This window comes from Larus michahellis, chromosome 1 (genome assembly GCF_964199755.1).
Source record: "Larus michahellis chromosome 1, bLarMic1.1, whole genome shotgun sequence".
In the NCBI taxonomy this organism is placed as follows: Eukaryota; Metazoa; Chordata; class Aves; order Charadriiformes; family Laridae; genus Larus; species Larus michahellis.
In genome coordinates this window covers 160,347,092-160,360,834 of record NC_133896.1, presented here as the reverse complement: position 1 = coordinate 160,360,834, position 13,743 = coordinate 160,347,092, and the positions used below count along the sequence as shown (strand labels likewise).

The 13,743-nt window shown below is 40.4% G+C and overlaps 1 protein-coding gene across 1 annotated transcript in view; it reads right to left on the bottom strand.

Annotated features, from left to right (window-relative positions):
- The window catches only part of EFNB2 (ephrin B2), a 45,203-nt gene that overhangs the window by 20,981 nt on the left and 10,479 nt on the right, over positions 1-13,743 (bottom strand). The window contains exon 2 of the mRNA XM_074561799.1: positions 1,461-1,744. Coding sequence (XP_074417900.1) covers positions 1,461-1,744 — 284 coding nt within the window. The remainder of the gene's footprint in view (positions 1-1,460; positions 1,745-13,743) is intronic.

The following is a 13,743-nucleotide window of genomic DNA, read 5'->3' as shown; positions in this document are numbered from 1 at the left end:
TCTCACTGGATTTCAGCAGGAAGTTAGTCAAAGTTAATGCTGTCTAAGTGGGATCAGGTTTTTATATACCCCCTGACTAAACAGAGAAAGCACCTAAATTAAGTGATCATTTTGTCAAACCTTAAAAACAAAAAAATGGTGGTTTATATCCCCACAACTGCTATTTACTAATTTCTACATTTAATATTTAATACAGTGAATTCTTTCTTAGTTTCTGTGACATACAACCTGGTTTGTACACAGTGTGTACCATTATGGATATAACTGGGAAGTGAGCATTAATTCATATTAAATGCATTTCCATTTTAAAAGTACTTGCTCAGAGCACTTGTAAAATTACAAATATTTTTAACTAAGAAATGACGAAACATTCAGTGCCAGACGTTATATGAAATAGTTATCAGCCCTTCAGTTTTCAAGGAGGTGGCAGAAGTAAGAAACACCAGTATCTAACTTCATTGTGACTGCAGGAAAGCCAAACCACAGAATTTGTCCATCTCCTACTAACTGGTGACCCTTGCTCAAGACATCAAAAGTCCCCATGGGGCTAAATGAGATCCACAGGCCGTAGTACTACAATGACAAAACCTAAGCTAATGAAAATTGCTGTTGTACTGCCGAGGTCTCAGCTTATGTTAACTCCTGATTCACATCATTAACTTTACACATCATAAGTAATTTGAATCACTAAACACAGCGGTTACCTCCAGACTTGCTTTCAGCCATAAGTCCCTTATCAGACTAAAACTCACACAAAGTTTATATTGTTGGACACAGGCCTGTGTCATGCACATTCTTTTTACAAGTCCAGGACCACAAAAAAGGAGGAAACTCAAGATCATGCTAGTCTAGGGTTTGCCCAAGAACCCTCCTAGCTAACGTATGGACAGAGTAGGTGTGTATTGCAGCTATGCATGCTCAACTAGAGCCCCACCAGTAACCCTTGTGGGGAAATTACACTGTCAAAGTTGGCACCAAAATGGCCAAAAGGTCACTGCAATAATCCCTGCACTACTTGGAGCAATGGCCAGCCATTTCACATAGGATGCCTCAGCTCAGAATGGCTGGGCCACCTTACTCTTACTCGTGGCATAAGGGCACCCACGGGCAAGGCCAATAGCGTGGCACATCACCAGAGCTGTGAGCAGGAAACACATCACGGTTTAGCTGCACACAACCTTTAATGTGAACACAGGACACGATATTGTGCACAAAAGGAGAAGCCCTTTACAGGCACAGAAGTACAATCTAATCTGGTTTACACAAACCAAGGAAAAAAGAGATAGAGGCACCAGAGCGGTCAGGAATAATGTTTAAAATGTGCTAGCAAGAGAATATTTTCAGGGAAAAAATACAAACCCATTCACATTTTTCTTCGTTTGCTTGTAATGTACAAGACAACATACAAAAGAATGAACAATCATATTTAAAAGAATGAAAAATTGATATTTTGAACTTACATATGACGTAATAATCTTTGTTCTTCTGAAATTCCAGGCCCCAGAGATTAGGACTGAACTCTTGAAACTTGATGGTAAACTTAACATCTTGATCTGGCTTGGCACAGTTGAGGAGAGGTGTATTGTCCTTTTTAATAGCACAGCTATCTGCTTGGTCCTTATCAACCATGTAGACCTTATAATATTCATACTGGCCAACAGTTTTAGAGTCCACCTTTGGGCATATAATATCCAGTTTGTCTCCTATCTGTGGATATAGTACCAACCCTTGTCCAGGAAGGAATCTAAAACAGAAACAATAAGGAGGGGAGAAAAAAAAAAAAAGGAGAGAAAAAAAAGGGAAAATGTGAGACACTTTGTAAAATCTCATCCAGAAAAGTAGCAATTGCAGTGGACAGAAAGGAACAAACACACAATTTCCAAAACCAAAATGACAGACTGAGCAAACCAGATCTTAATAGCTTGGGCCTGACTCAATTTAGTATCAACAAAATGTTTACTTAGAACTTGGAAATTACAGATGGATTGCGTTTTATAGTCCTTATCCCAGTTTTGGGAACTCTAGTAGGTTTTATGTCTCTGGCAGGCACTGTTGTTTCTTCCACGTTTGGCCACTTACAACAGCTAGTACAACGTCTGATGGGCTACAATCCTGGTTTTTCCGCTTTCGTAACATTTCTACTATTCTTGCACATATTTTGCTAATTTTGGACATGGGAGAATGACAAGAATAATCTTTCAAACCCCTCTGAGCAGCTACGTGGGAAAGGAAACAACTTAAAAGAGTTAACAACACACTAGGATTCTGATCGATGTTACCAGTATAACACAAAGGAGCATCAGTCACTCACCAGGATCACGCTTACAGACCTGGGGTGGACAGACATCTACCTGACCCAAGGACCACGCATGCTTCTGATAAAACACTTTTCCAAGACGGTGTGACCGCTACACTACAACGATTTCTTCTCCTCATAAACTCCACCATGACTGTCATTACTTTAGCTCTTTTTTCCTTTCTTGTGCTACAAGTGAAGCACGGATGTGCTTTCTGCCTTAGCAGAGGTGAAGGCTTCGTGCACAAACTGGCCGTGAGCCAGCGCTTGGGGTTAGACTCGATATTGTATCTTTCCTACTTGTATTAACTAATAGGCAAACTTCACCATTTCTTCACCAAAGAAAAATATAAATAATTACTTATACTATTGATTCGTCCACAAAATGAGGAGCCTTGTTCTCACAAGGACAAAAGCCACAGCAGGTCTGTTTCTTGTTTTTCTCCATAAGATAGGTTGGTCCCAATTAAGGCCAAGAAGTGTGTGGTTTAGAACGACAGCCAATGACATGACGTCCTCGAATGCACAGACCTAAAAGCCTGACTTTCCTTCCTCTTTCTCCTGCCTGCCAGCCTTTTCCAAATATCTTCCTTAATGGAGAATCGGCCTGAAAAAACGACTGAAACAATTGCCGCCTAATGAACACCGTTCTCCAAGTGCTAGCATTTAAATAGCACACATAGTAAATCCAGCTTATTTACAGGCAGCCTTCTTGGAAACTAAATTACAGTATTAAGGCCCAAGTAGAACAAAGCTGTAGGCGTCGGTGACCTCCAGCCTCTGGCTTGGCTGAAGGAGCCCACCAGCACACAGCAGTATTGGGGCAGAACTTACTAGCTTAGAGAAAAGGATGACGCAACGCCCCAAATTTCGAATCCATCGTTTATAACCGCTTGCTCCCACACAATGCAAGTTTACGATCTGTGCTAATTGAACGGGATTATTTTCACTCACAAAGCCTGTGCAAGAATTTTATTTGTTGTGAAGCAGCACATAGCAGGACAAAGACATGTAATTACAGATTTAGGGAAAAAGAACAATGAAATGTTATGGCAAGAAAAGCGACTGTTGATGTATAAATCACTGCGCTCTTTTGTGTCATGCAGTGTAATTTCCAGACTGCAGAAACTAGGCTTGGCCATGGCTGTTCAAACTGAGAAGCACTGGAGACAGGGCGAAGCTGCGCCTCCTCCTCCAGTTTTCGGACATGCCAAAGGAATGCAGTGACTACCACCTCCCGAAAGCCGAAATGGCGAAACAAATGGAAAGGTGGAAGTGCATTCTCTTCGGAGTGACCGGCCTGGTGAGGGAGGACGGAGGGAGAGGCCAGCTCTGCAAGGGCCACGAGGAAATGGTGGGAGGAAGACCCCAGCCAGCAAACGTTCCCGAGGGAACAGCACAGATCCTGACTCAGGCTCTCCTCTGGGATGGACTCCGACCAGGCAAAGGCAAAGGGACAGAGTTTCTGAGCTAACCTCTGCCACCTGCGACTGACTTTACCACCTTGTCTGACCACAGCCCCATTTAACTTTGCTCCTGTGCAGCAGTGTTGTACCACAAAGATAAAAATTACTTGTATCCCCATCTGCATGCCAGGACAAAGGCTGGTCACACTGTGGGATCCCACCGCTGCAAATATTTCTTCTTGCTAGTGATCCTTCTTCATGTAACGGGAATGTGTAATATGAAACACATGAGATTTCAGATCTTTGTTTTTGAATTCATCAATTTATATTCCCATGCATAATAAATATGAAATTCATAAGGTTAGAAACATGCACCTGTCTGTCATTATCAATAATATGACCTAAAAGCTGCCCTGAAAAACAAGAAACACTGATTATAATTTTAGATTTTGTGTGTGTACGTATATATGCGTGTGTGTAATGAAGCAGCGGCGGTATATGTTCTCCATGCAAACCCTGAGCGCAAACAGGATGGGCTGAGAGACGGCGTGCCAGGCAATCCTCGGAAACAGCGACCAGAGAGAAAGCACGCTTGTGTGCCTTGGTTAAGTAGCCAGGAATTGCCTCATAAAAGGTAGAGGACACAACCACCCCCAACAGACAGCTAAAACACATTTTACAAGAGCTTTAAAGCGACGCACTTGACGCACTCGTTAGACTTTATGGCAGGGGAATATTCTCACTATGGCTCTGAAGTCTGTACAGTTTGAGAACTAAACTCAGTAAATCTCCTTCCACTTGAGTTTCTGAACTTGTAGGATCTAACGCTGATGGGATTAGGAAAGAAAAAAGGCTGGAAATGAAAGGATTAATCTGAGAACTTGATTGTATGGAAATTTTTTCCACCGTTTGCAGTTTTGATCATGACCTTTGCGAGAAAGATGTTTTTCCAATTTGCTTTCCTTATTTTCTTTCAACAATAAAGAAAGTATGGACGAAGGGAATTCACCTCATGCATTTCAGTTCAACCACAAGATTTACAGTGGCCGATTAGTAGTAGGCATGATTATTATCCCTGCATTTGTGTAACATTTTTGCTACTGTATTTTCATAAGGACTTTAAATAAATCATTTGCTGTGTACTAAGCATTTTCTGAAGCTATTGATTAAATGTCAGGAGGATTAAGACTACTGTTTTATGATCCTATTTTTGAAAACATTATACCTGGGGAAAAAAAAAATAAAAATTACGATGTACATTCTGCCTTGGTAGAGGTTAACAAAAACTTCAGGATTATTCCTGAATCTTTATTTCTGCAAGTGCTGATGTAGCCTTAAGCATTCTGGAGGAGCACCAACACTTACAAAACATTTGCACGGTGGCATCTGTAAAAATGAAGTTAATGAACAGGCTTTAAAAAAATCTGATCAGAATGTGCCTTCAACTAATTAAAAAACCTCCCTTCCTCCCCCCCCAAACAAAAATATAATAAAGACGGAGCAAGAGGTTTTCAGAATCCTGTGGCTGATACGGAGGAGGCTGCGTTACTGCAATGGTTGCTTGGGACACTGACACGCTGTTTGAGGAGTCAGGATAGCGACAGCGCTGGAACCATTGCTTTCCATAAAAAGCTAACTTCCTAATTTCTGCTTTTCAGCTCTAAATGTTCTTTACTGGGAAACCTACATATCAGTATAGGCCCCTGTACCCCAGCAGAAATTTAGGAGAAAAGCTTAACGAGTTCCACGACTTATTTCTGCCATCAGTCAGATATAATGAGACTAGTGCATTTGAAGAATCTTGCTTACAATTAATAATCCTCGTGGTGCTTACTGTGAGAAAGCACAGAAGAGTATACTAAGTACAGTAAAAGCCGTACGATGAAATTTGTGCACTTTTGGATACAGAGGGCATTTTTACTGTCAGCCCAAAATTGGTGTATTGTGGGCGACATTTGACATCTGTGCAAAGCCCAGGGATGTGAATCCCTCCCACACGTCCAACTAGTCATGCAGCTTATCAAATAACAGCAACACGCAGAGTTCCCAAACCTTGTTAAAAATAAGTATCGTATCAGACCAAAAATTCACATGACACAAGAACAGAAAATAGGAACACAGGACTCTGTTCCCTACTGCACTAATTTTCTGTACCACGCTTATTTTAAGGCTGAGCAGTTCCTAGCACTAATATACCCTTACTGCTCAAAGTCCTAGACAAGTTAAATAAAAAATAAAATCTATATTATACACAGTTTCCAACTAATTTCTTAATAATCTACTTCTTGTTTAGAGAAACTTGGCACATTCAACCATTTTAAATTATAATGGAGTATTCCTCAACGATAACCATTCAAAACTACCTAATTTCATAATAGTAAATTCTCAAAAAAATTACAGCTTTGTCCGTCAGCGCTCTTTTTCACTGAGAATATTCTATTACTCCTAACTACACATACGTTTCTGAAACTGTAAATAAATTCTTAAAGAGATTTAGTTGATCAATACTGACTGATGTAAGAATTTTGTCCTCATGCTTTTCCCAACTTGCAAAACTATATATGTACGTACATACTACAAATATATATATGCACACTTAGCTTTAACTATACCCTAGTAATTATAAAATAAATGCAATTTTAGAAAGTGTATTAGTGCTTGTTGAGAGTCTTCTATATTTAACTGGGGAAACGGTGCCAAATTTCTGTGCTTTAATACCTTACCTGAACTAATTGGTGTAGGCAGTTAGCTTTAAATTAATGTAACAAAAATAAGCCGAAAAATGCAAACAATAAGGATGCTTCTTAAAATGCAGCCTGAAACCTTCTGTTGGGGAATCCTACCCACTTAACTTTATGAAGTTTAACTACCAGCCTGACTATAAAGTTATTCATTGAAAAGTTTTATTAAGGAAAAGTCATGAATACTAATAACACAGTATGCTAGTCCGTTACTTGTACAAGTGCAAACTGAAACAGAATACAGAACAGCATTTGACCTACAAGCCCCTACTGTTTAAAAAGACTGGTTATTAAATAGTACGTGTATTAATCATCTGGCTTGGGAAAATAACAACATTCATATTTTGAATATCATTTTGTCCACAGGAGAAATATGTAAGCAAGCCAAAAGTCCAACCAGATTGATGCAAAGCAAATAAAAGTTCCAGGAAAAAGTCCTAGTGATTTCAATGAAGTAGCAGTGGGCAAATCACAGCCTGCTGAATGAAATGAAAACCAGTTTACTGACTCCCAAAGTCTTTGAACTGAGTAAAATTCGAAAACATAGGCCAGAGCTCTCTGTAAGAGTCCTTTGCTCCGTACAGAGCTTTCACACTAGTCTCTGTCACATTCAACATCATATACAGAGATATGCCATGTGGATATAAAGTATACACCCAGCTGTAAACCTGAAATGCTTTTTTGCAGAAGCAGTGATTTTATAGGACTGATCTCACTCCATTTTAAATGGATTAAGTGAACGTGAATTCAATGAGAAGAGGGTCAGTAAATGCTGTGGAACAGACAGAAAAACAAGCTTCATCAAAAAAGATTAATGTGGAGTCTCTGTCTCAAAATGGCTATGGAATTTGGTTAAAAAGAAATGCACTACTCTTACATGAAATCTCTGCAAGAAAAATTACCATAATTTGACACAGCAAGACGACAGACTGGCTTTATACACAGACTGGCAAATGAAACTTTGAAAACAAAAGTACAGCATTTCATATTATTAAAATTCTTTTAAGTGAGTTTTGGAAGCTACTATTCTTTGCCAGTGCAGCGTTATTACATTATTTTAATACTATAACACAGTTTTACAGAACATGCTAAATAGGTATGTTTGTGAATTTAAATAAAATTTAAGAAGTTTAATCTGCTGACGTTTATTTATATGTAACATTTTTCCATGCAGTTAATGAAACTACTCATGTAAGCAATGGTTACTTGCATTAATAGGACTTGCAGGCTAGAAACTAAATGGAATTCAAACAAATAAATAAACAAATATATTCACGCTCATCCCTTAAGATCTTTAATGGTAAGTACCACATTATACAAAGCCAGATTACAAAACAGCGTAGCACAAGTTTCTAAAGCTGCAGCTCCTGTATTTCTCACTTCCATCGGAAGGAAGAACCTCTTTTGGGGGCTCGGGCTGTCCTGCAATTAAGCCTGGAGCGAGCCCATAAATGCTTTGAAAAAGTCCCCTGGAACTGTAGCTAAATCTCCATCCTGGGGTTTCTGGGACCCCCTTGTCCTCCCCCTTCCTCACCTCCAAAGGAGCCCATCTTCTTTCAGACTACCCAGGGGGAAATACTTGCACTGCCCTGAAAAAGGGAATGGTCAAGGGTTTATTTGGTTTTAATGACCATCTTGGATACAAAATGGTAGTGGGGCCACCATTTTGTGTGTCACAAGAAGCCATGCAAATGGACGCCACTCTTGGTGCCTTTTGCTGGACATATTCTTATTGAAATCAGTTGCAAAACTTCCCTTGACTTCAGCAGGGCAAAAGAATGCAATACGTTTACCACTGAAATCTTAATAACCTATGCAAGAGTGATTCTGCAGCATTATGATGTTTTCTCAAAATGTTAAGTACACAGGGAACGAGGAGCATTTATGAAACTTCAGCTGTTTCATTTAGCAATTCATCGTGTTACCTTTTGCAAAATACTGAAGGAAAGCATTTAAAATACAAGAAAGGATTTCTAATAGGCGTAAAATAAGGATGGGCTGAGAGTGCATACACTTCTCCCCAAAGAAAACGTTTTTTTGCACAGACCTGCAGGATTTGACGGTCAAATTGTACCACCATGTCACAGTCTTAAAGGCACAGAGCTTCCACTGCATAGAGAGACACTCACAGACACCACCCCTCTTCAACGCAGGGCAGAAAATGCCCTGACTTGTCTCCTAGAAAGATGTGTCATGAGTTTCCTTCCCCAAATAACTCCTGTGACTATTGCTGTTGCACAGATAACAGACGCTCACTTCTTCGCTCCGTTCAGCTTAGGACGGTCCCAAGTCTAAAGGTGCCTTGCACTTGAGAGCACAAAATCTGCAGCTAAGACACCGTATCCCTTTCACCCTTCACGTATAAGGAAGGTCACCTGCAACCCGGCACCAAACACATCTGAGTGGAGAGACTCCCTCTAAGAGAAAATCTGGTTCCTTAAAAGCTGTGCTGTACGAGGTTACGGATGTGATCTCATTCCGTGGAAAAAGTAAATAAGCTAAAGGAGGTGCCGCAAACTCTTATTTCTGAACTACCCCAATCCTGGGCTCGGGCAGAGGCAGAGGACTTTGCGATTCCTGTCCAGGGGATCGTGACATCTCGAGGTGACCGTGGACTTGGGGGCGCCGGGAGGTGCCTCTCCCCAGCCCACCCCACCCCGAGCAGAGGCAGTGTCCTGCCTGCAGTGTCCCCCCTCTGGTGCACAGCTGCCAGAAGGGTTTTGCTGTAAGACAGCGTATCTGTTTCAACTGGACGCCATCTCCGCCTGCAAGAGATGGTGTCGTTTGGCTGGAAAGCTGCCCTTTCCCTCGCTGCTTGGCTCTCGTTCGCAGAGCAAGGCAAAAAACTCACTTAGAAAACGAAAATCTTCAGACCAACTTGTGCTTCTTTCTACCTCTCCGTCCCCAAGGTAAATCCAGGGTGTGAAAGTGGATGCGCGGTTTTCCTCCCATAAAAGGGAAGCACGTTTTCCTCTGCCCTAAAAAAACCCTCTGAGAGCAAACACCTATCTGTTAGGTTTTTTCTCTACAACGGGAAACGAGAGCTGGGCTTTTTGCACAAGAACATGCAGCCTGGCTTAGAACACTTACTACACGAGTAAGGCTTGAAATGCTGAAAAGATGTACGATTCGATTTTTTACCAAGGTTGACAAAGGAAATTTTTTTTAAAATATAGATTTTATATTCAGTTTTCATACATGACCTCCACATAAAGCACTATTAATAGCAATTAACTTTTTGTATTATTGTGCAGAAAGCAATTACTGCTCTGCTAAAAGTACTTAGAGCACTAGAGAATTCTGATCCATTTACAAAATCAATTCTGGTTACCACAAAAGAACCGCTAATGTGCTTTAGGACAGCCTCCTAACTAAGGGAAAAAAAAAAAAAAAAAAAGGATGGATATGACCAATGTTCTATTTTAAAGTGTATTATATTAACATTTCATCAGCATTTACAGAAATATGAACCCTCACAACAGCGCTGGACTTACTCAGCTTCACCAAACAGCAAACTCCTCAAATCATTGCTTGCTCACTGTCTCTCATGCACAAGCATGGAAACACACACAGGCACACTCTCCTTTTTATTGCATTTCAGCAGAAACATGCCTTCTACGTAGAGTTTAAAAACTGCAAGTGGCTGCAGTGGAGAGAGGTAGCCAATCTGAATAAACGGCTTATTCCAAGGAATTTCAGAAAGAGAAAACACTCACTAGGTGCATTGTAATTAGTTGCTCTTTCTAGTTACCTCTTGACAAATGATGCATGCGGGTCTGGATGAGAGCCCAACTCTTGACCCATGCCACCACTACACGCTTTAGTACTTCAAGCAGAAACCCCTAGCCTCAGCTTTCTTTTCATTTTGTTTTTCCAGAAACGCAGTGCTGGTAATGCACAACATGAGAACCAGACATGATTAGCAAAGTTGGAATTCTTTCAGAAGTGCTTCGTATAGCTATGTCCTAAATATATCTGAGGAAAGCTTCCTGCCTTCGATTCCTTCCAAATATGTAGCATGTTTCAGGACGGGGTTAAAGGACAGAACATGGAAATACACAGAGCAAACATTGTTCCCACAATGCTTAACGATACGCTTTGGCGACATTTGTAAGCCTTTCAAACAGAAGATAATCATGTGATCATTATTTTAAATACGAGAGATTATAAGCCTATTGAGAAATGCAACTTTTGCCACAAAAAATACCCTTAAAAAATAAACATTTTTTGGATAGCACTTTACTGCCCCCTTTTGCACTTTAACATTAGAACAGGTTTCAACATGAACATACACGTCTGAGAAACACGGTGAAGATATGGAGTAGAACGACAGGGCATCGTGTTTGCACACTAGTAGACTATCAGGCACTGCTTTGGGGACATCTTCCACTTGGCTACACTGCAAACAAATGGAACATCTAGCTTTCATTGTCCCTAATCTTCCACGGAAGAGATCAGTAATGGATGGTTTAAATTACCATTTTCCATTTTAATCTGCATGTATATGGGCAACTGGGAAAGAAGGGGATATTGCTCGTTAACAGTAGTTGTCTGTAGCACAAATTTTCTAAAGCAAAGATCATCTGCAACTTGAATTTGGTTTTATTCATCAGGAAGAAAAGAATGACAAAGGGCTTTCCAGTCTGAGGCCATTCATGTGTTAGCAATGCCTTAACTGAAAGGATGGGTGTATCCTTCAGAAGAAACTTCACAAACTGGCAGGCAAGAATATTTTCATGAAAGGTGAAGACAAGAAGCCTAGACATTCAAATACCCTGCAAGCCTACAGGCATAAACCCGTTCTGCAACTCCACGCTGCAATTACAGTCGGTACAGAATCCATGCATGTCTCTGTGTGTCCACATATATCTACAAAAGGTAATAAATCTATAGTCTAGTGGCCAGTTATTTACAAAATACTAATTCATTATGACAGAGCCAGAGGGGGACCCGTCCTGCCCCAACCCTCAGCTTCCATTTGACAAAGTCCATGTGCTGCTGTGTACACTTATATTTAAACTTAATCCATTTTCCTCTGTCATCCTACAATTACAATACAAGTCACAATAATATTAAATTTCACTGCCTACAGCATTGCACAATTGAACCATTACTGTAATGAAAACTGACTCCCTTTGATATTAACACTGGTGTTTTCTCTCATTTGCTAGCCACGAAATACAGGAAGAGACCAATGTTGTTTTAATTAAAGAATTGTTGTTCAAAATATGCTACTGGGAATATTAAAGTAGTTCTTTTCTCTCGCGGCAAAGATAATCAGGTATTTATATGGTTTGGATTTGGGGGGGGGGAAGAAAAATAAAAAAGATCTGTGCCATGAATTCAGCGTAACACAAAACCACTGCTCTACTTGACTTGTGCTCACAGAGGCAGGGTGTGCCAAACCCAAGAAAGATGGCGCTTTGTTGAAAAGATGCAGAGCAGTAGTTAGCATGGAACGGAAAGGCAAACCAAACCATGTGTGCTTCTTAACACAAGTCACTAAAGTCTCTTTGCTTTTAGAAAGCTAACAGAGAGCAGCTGGCATTTGCCAAAGAACTACTTTTCAAAAAGGGCACTGTAAATCACAAGAAAGAAACAATAAAACCAGATTGTTCTATTGCGGTGCTATTCTGTGCTCTTCTCCACTGTTCCTATTACAGAAACAAATCTTATGTCAGCCACAACACAAGAATACCAACCAAAGTTTGCAGTCTTCCTTCTCTTAAATATAATTTGTTCGCACCTGTACAGTCTTGTTCCAAGACATGCTCCAAGCAAAGTCTATAAAAGAGGGCGGGGACTGTCTTGTTACTTGATGAGACATTAATAATCAGCGATCATATCTCACATTCAAAGAAAAACTTTCAGCTGCTTTGCAGTTGATAGAAAATATATTATTGCATACCATTTGCCTGCATAAGTAAACACTGGAAGTAGAACAAGTTGTTAACTCACAACGTTCAGGAATAGTTATGCCAAATCAATAACAGCATTGTACGACAAACCAAACCTATTTTGGCAAATCATTGTTATGCAAAGATTTTCAGAACCCAGTTACAACTTTCTATCAGTCCTATACCGCATCCTTTTTCTCTTTATATTATTTCAGATGGGAGAAAATGACCTTGAGCAAAAATCCAAATGGGAGATCTACAATCTCACATTAAAGCCAACACTCAGCCACTCACAAGCATGGAGATCCTACGTTCTTACATTAAATACAAACTTTTCCGAAGTTTGACTGACTTTCAGAAGCAGAATAAAACCGGGCGGCCACGGCCACCTCCAAGGCAGTAGTCATACCTGACCTACCAAGAACCAGCTTTTGGCCCTCTTTTTGGCCTACCCTCTTCTTGGCCTCTGCAGGTCTGAGACTCTCACATTAAGCTAAACTGACTCTGGAGTAGTTTAAAAATTCCTGTAAAGGTCCAGAAGTGCATTCATCACTGGATCGGACACCCCTGCCCTGGGTGGAAGAGTCTACCAGAGGGGTTCCGCAGACAGCCGGTGACAGCGGGAGCTCCAGCCACTCCATTTTAACCCACTGACTATTGGCAAGCTACGCAAAAATTAAGACTCGTTACAAGTGCAGACAGAACCATAGCTTCTGACATCATTTTCTGATATAAATAAAAAAATAAAAAAAAATTAATGAAGCTCCAGAGAGATCTGTATTTGTTCAACCTCAAAAAACCTTTTCACTCTGGCCTTGGTTCAAGATAGCTCATGCTTAAATTCGTCCTGCTTCAGCAAAAACATTCAGCATTCAGCACATGCCTAACATGAGTTTTTTTGAATAAGGACAGTTTCCTGAGTCAGGCCCTAGGAGCAGAATGTCGTCTTGCTCGCCTTGGCTGTCACACACCCATCCACAGAATGGAAAATACTACAATAAGGAATAAATTTATGAAGATTCAGCTTTTGTTTTTCTTCCAAAAGTGCCTGAAAACTGTCTGATCAAAAGTAGAAGGAACCACAATTACCACTAAAAATTGTCTCTTTTAAAATATTTATCACGCAGACTAGTGATCTCGCCTGCCAACGTGACCTTCCCTGGTCGGCTAATCTATATAGCTTGGAAATACCTCGGAAAAAGAAGCCCCCAAAAAACCAAAAGGTCAAGTATTGTGCAGTGATTAAGCTAGACTGCTTCTGAACTAAACTGAAATTAATTAAACATGAAGAAAGCAACTGAAGTGTGGACAGTGAATGCTACGGGACTGTAAATCCTTCAAAAGGAGTCAAGATGTTCCCAACTCCAAATTTACACTTTTATCCAGTCAGGTATAGAAACGAA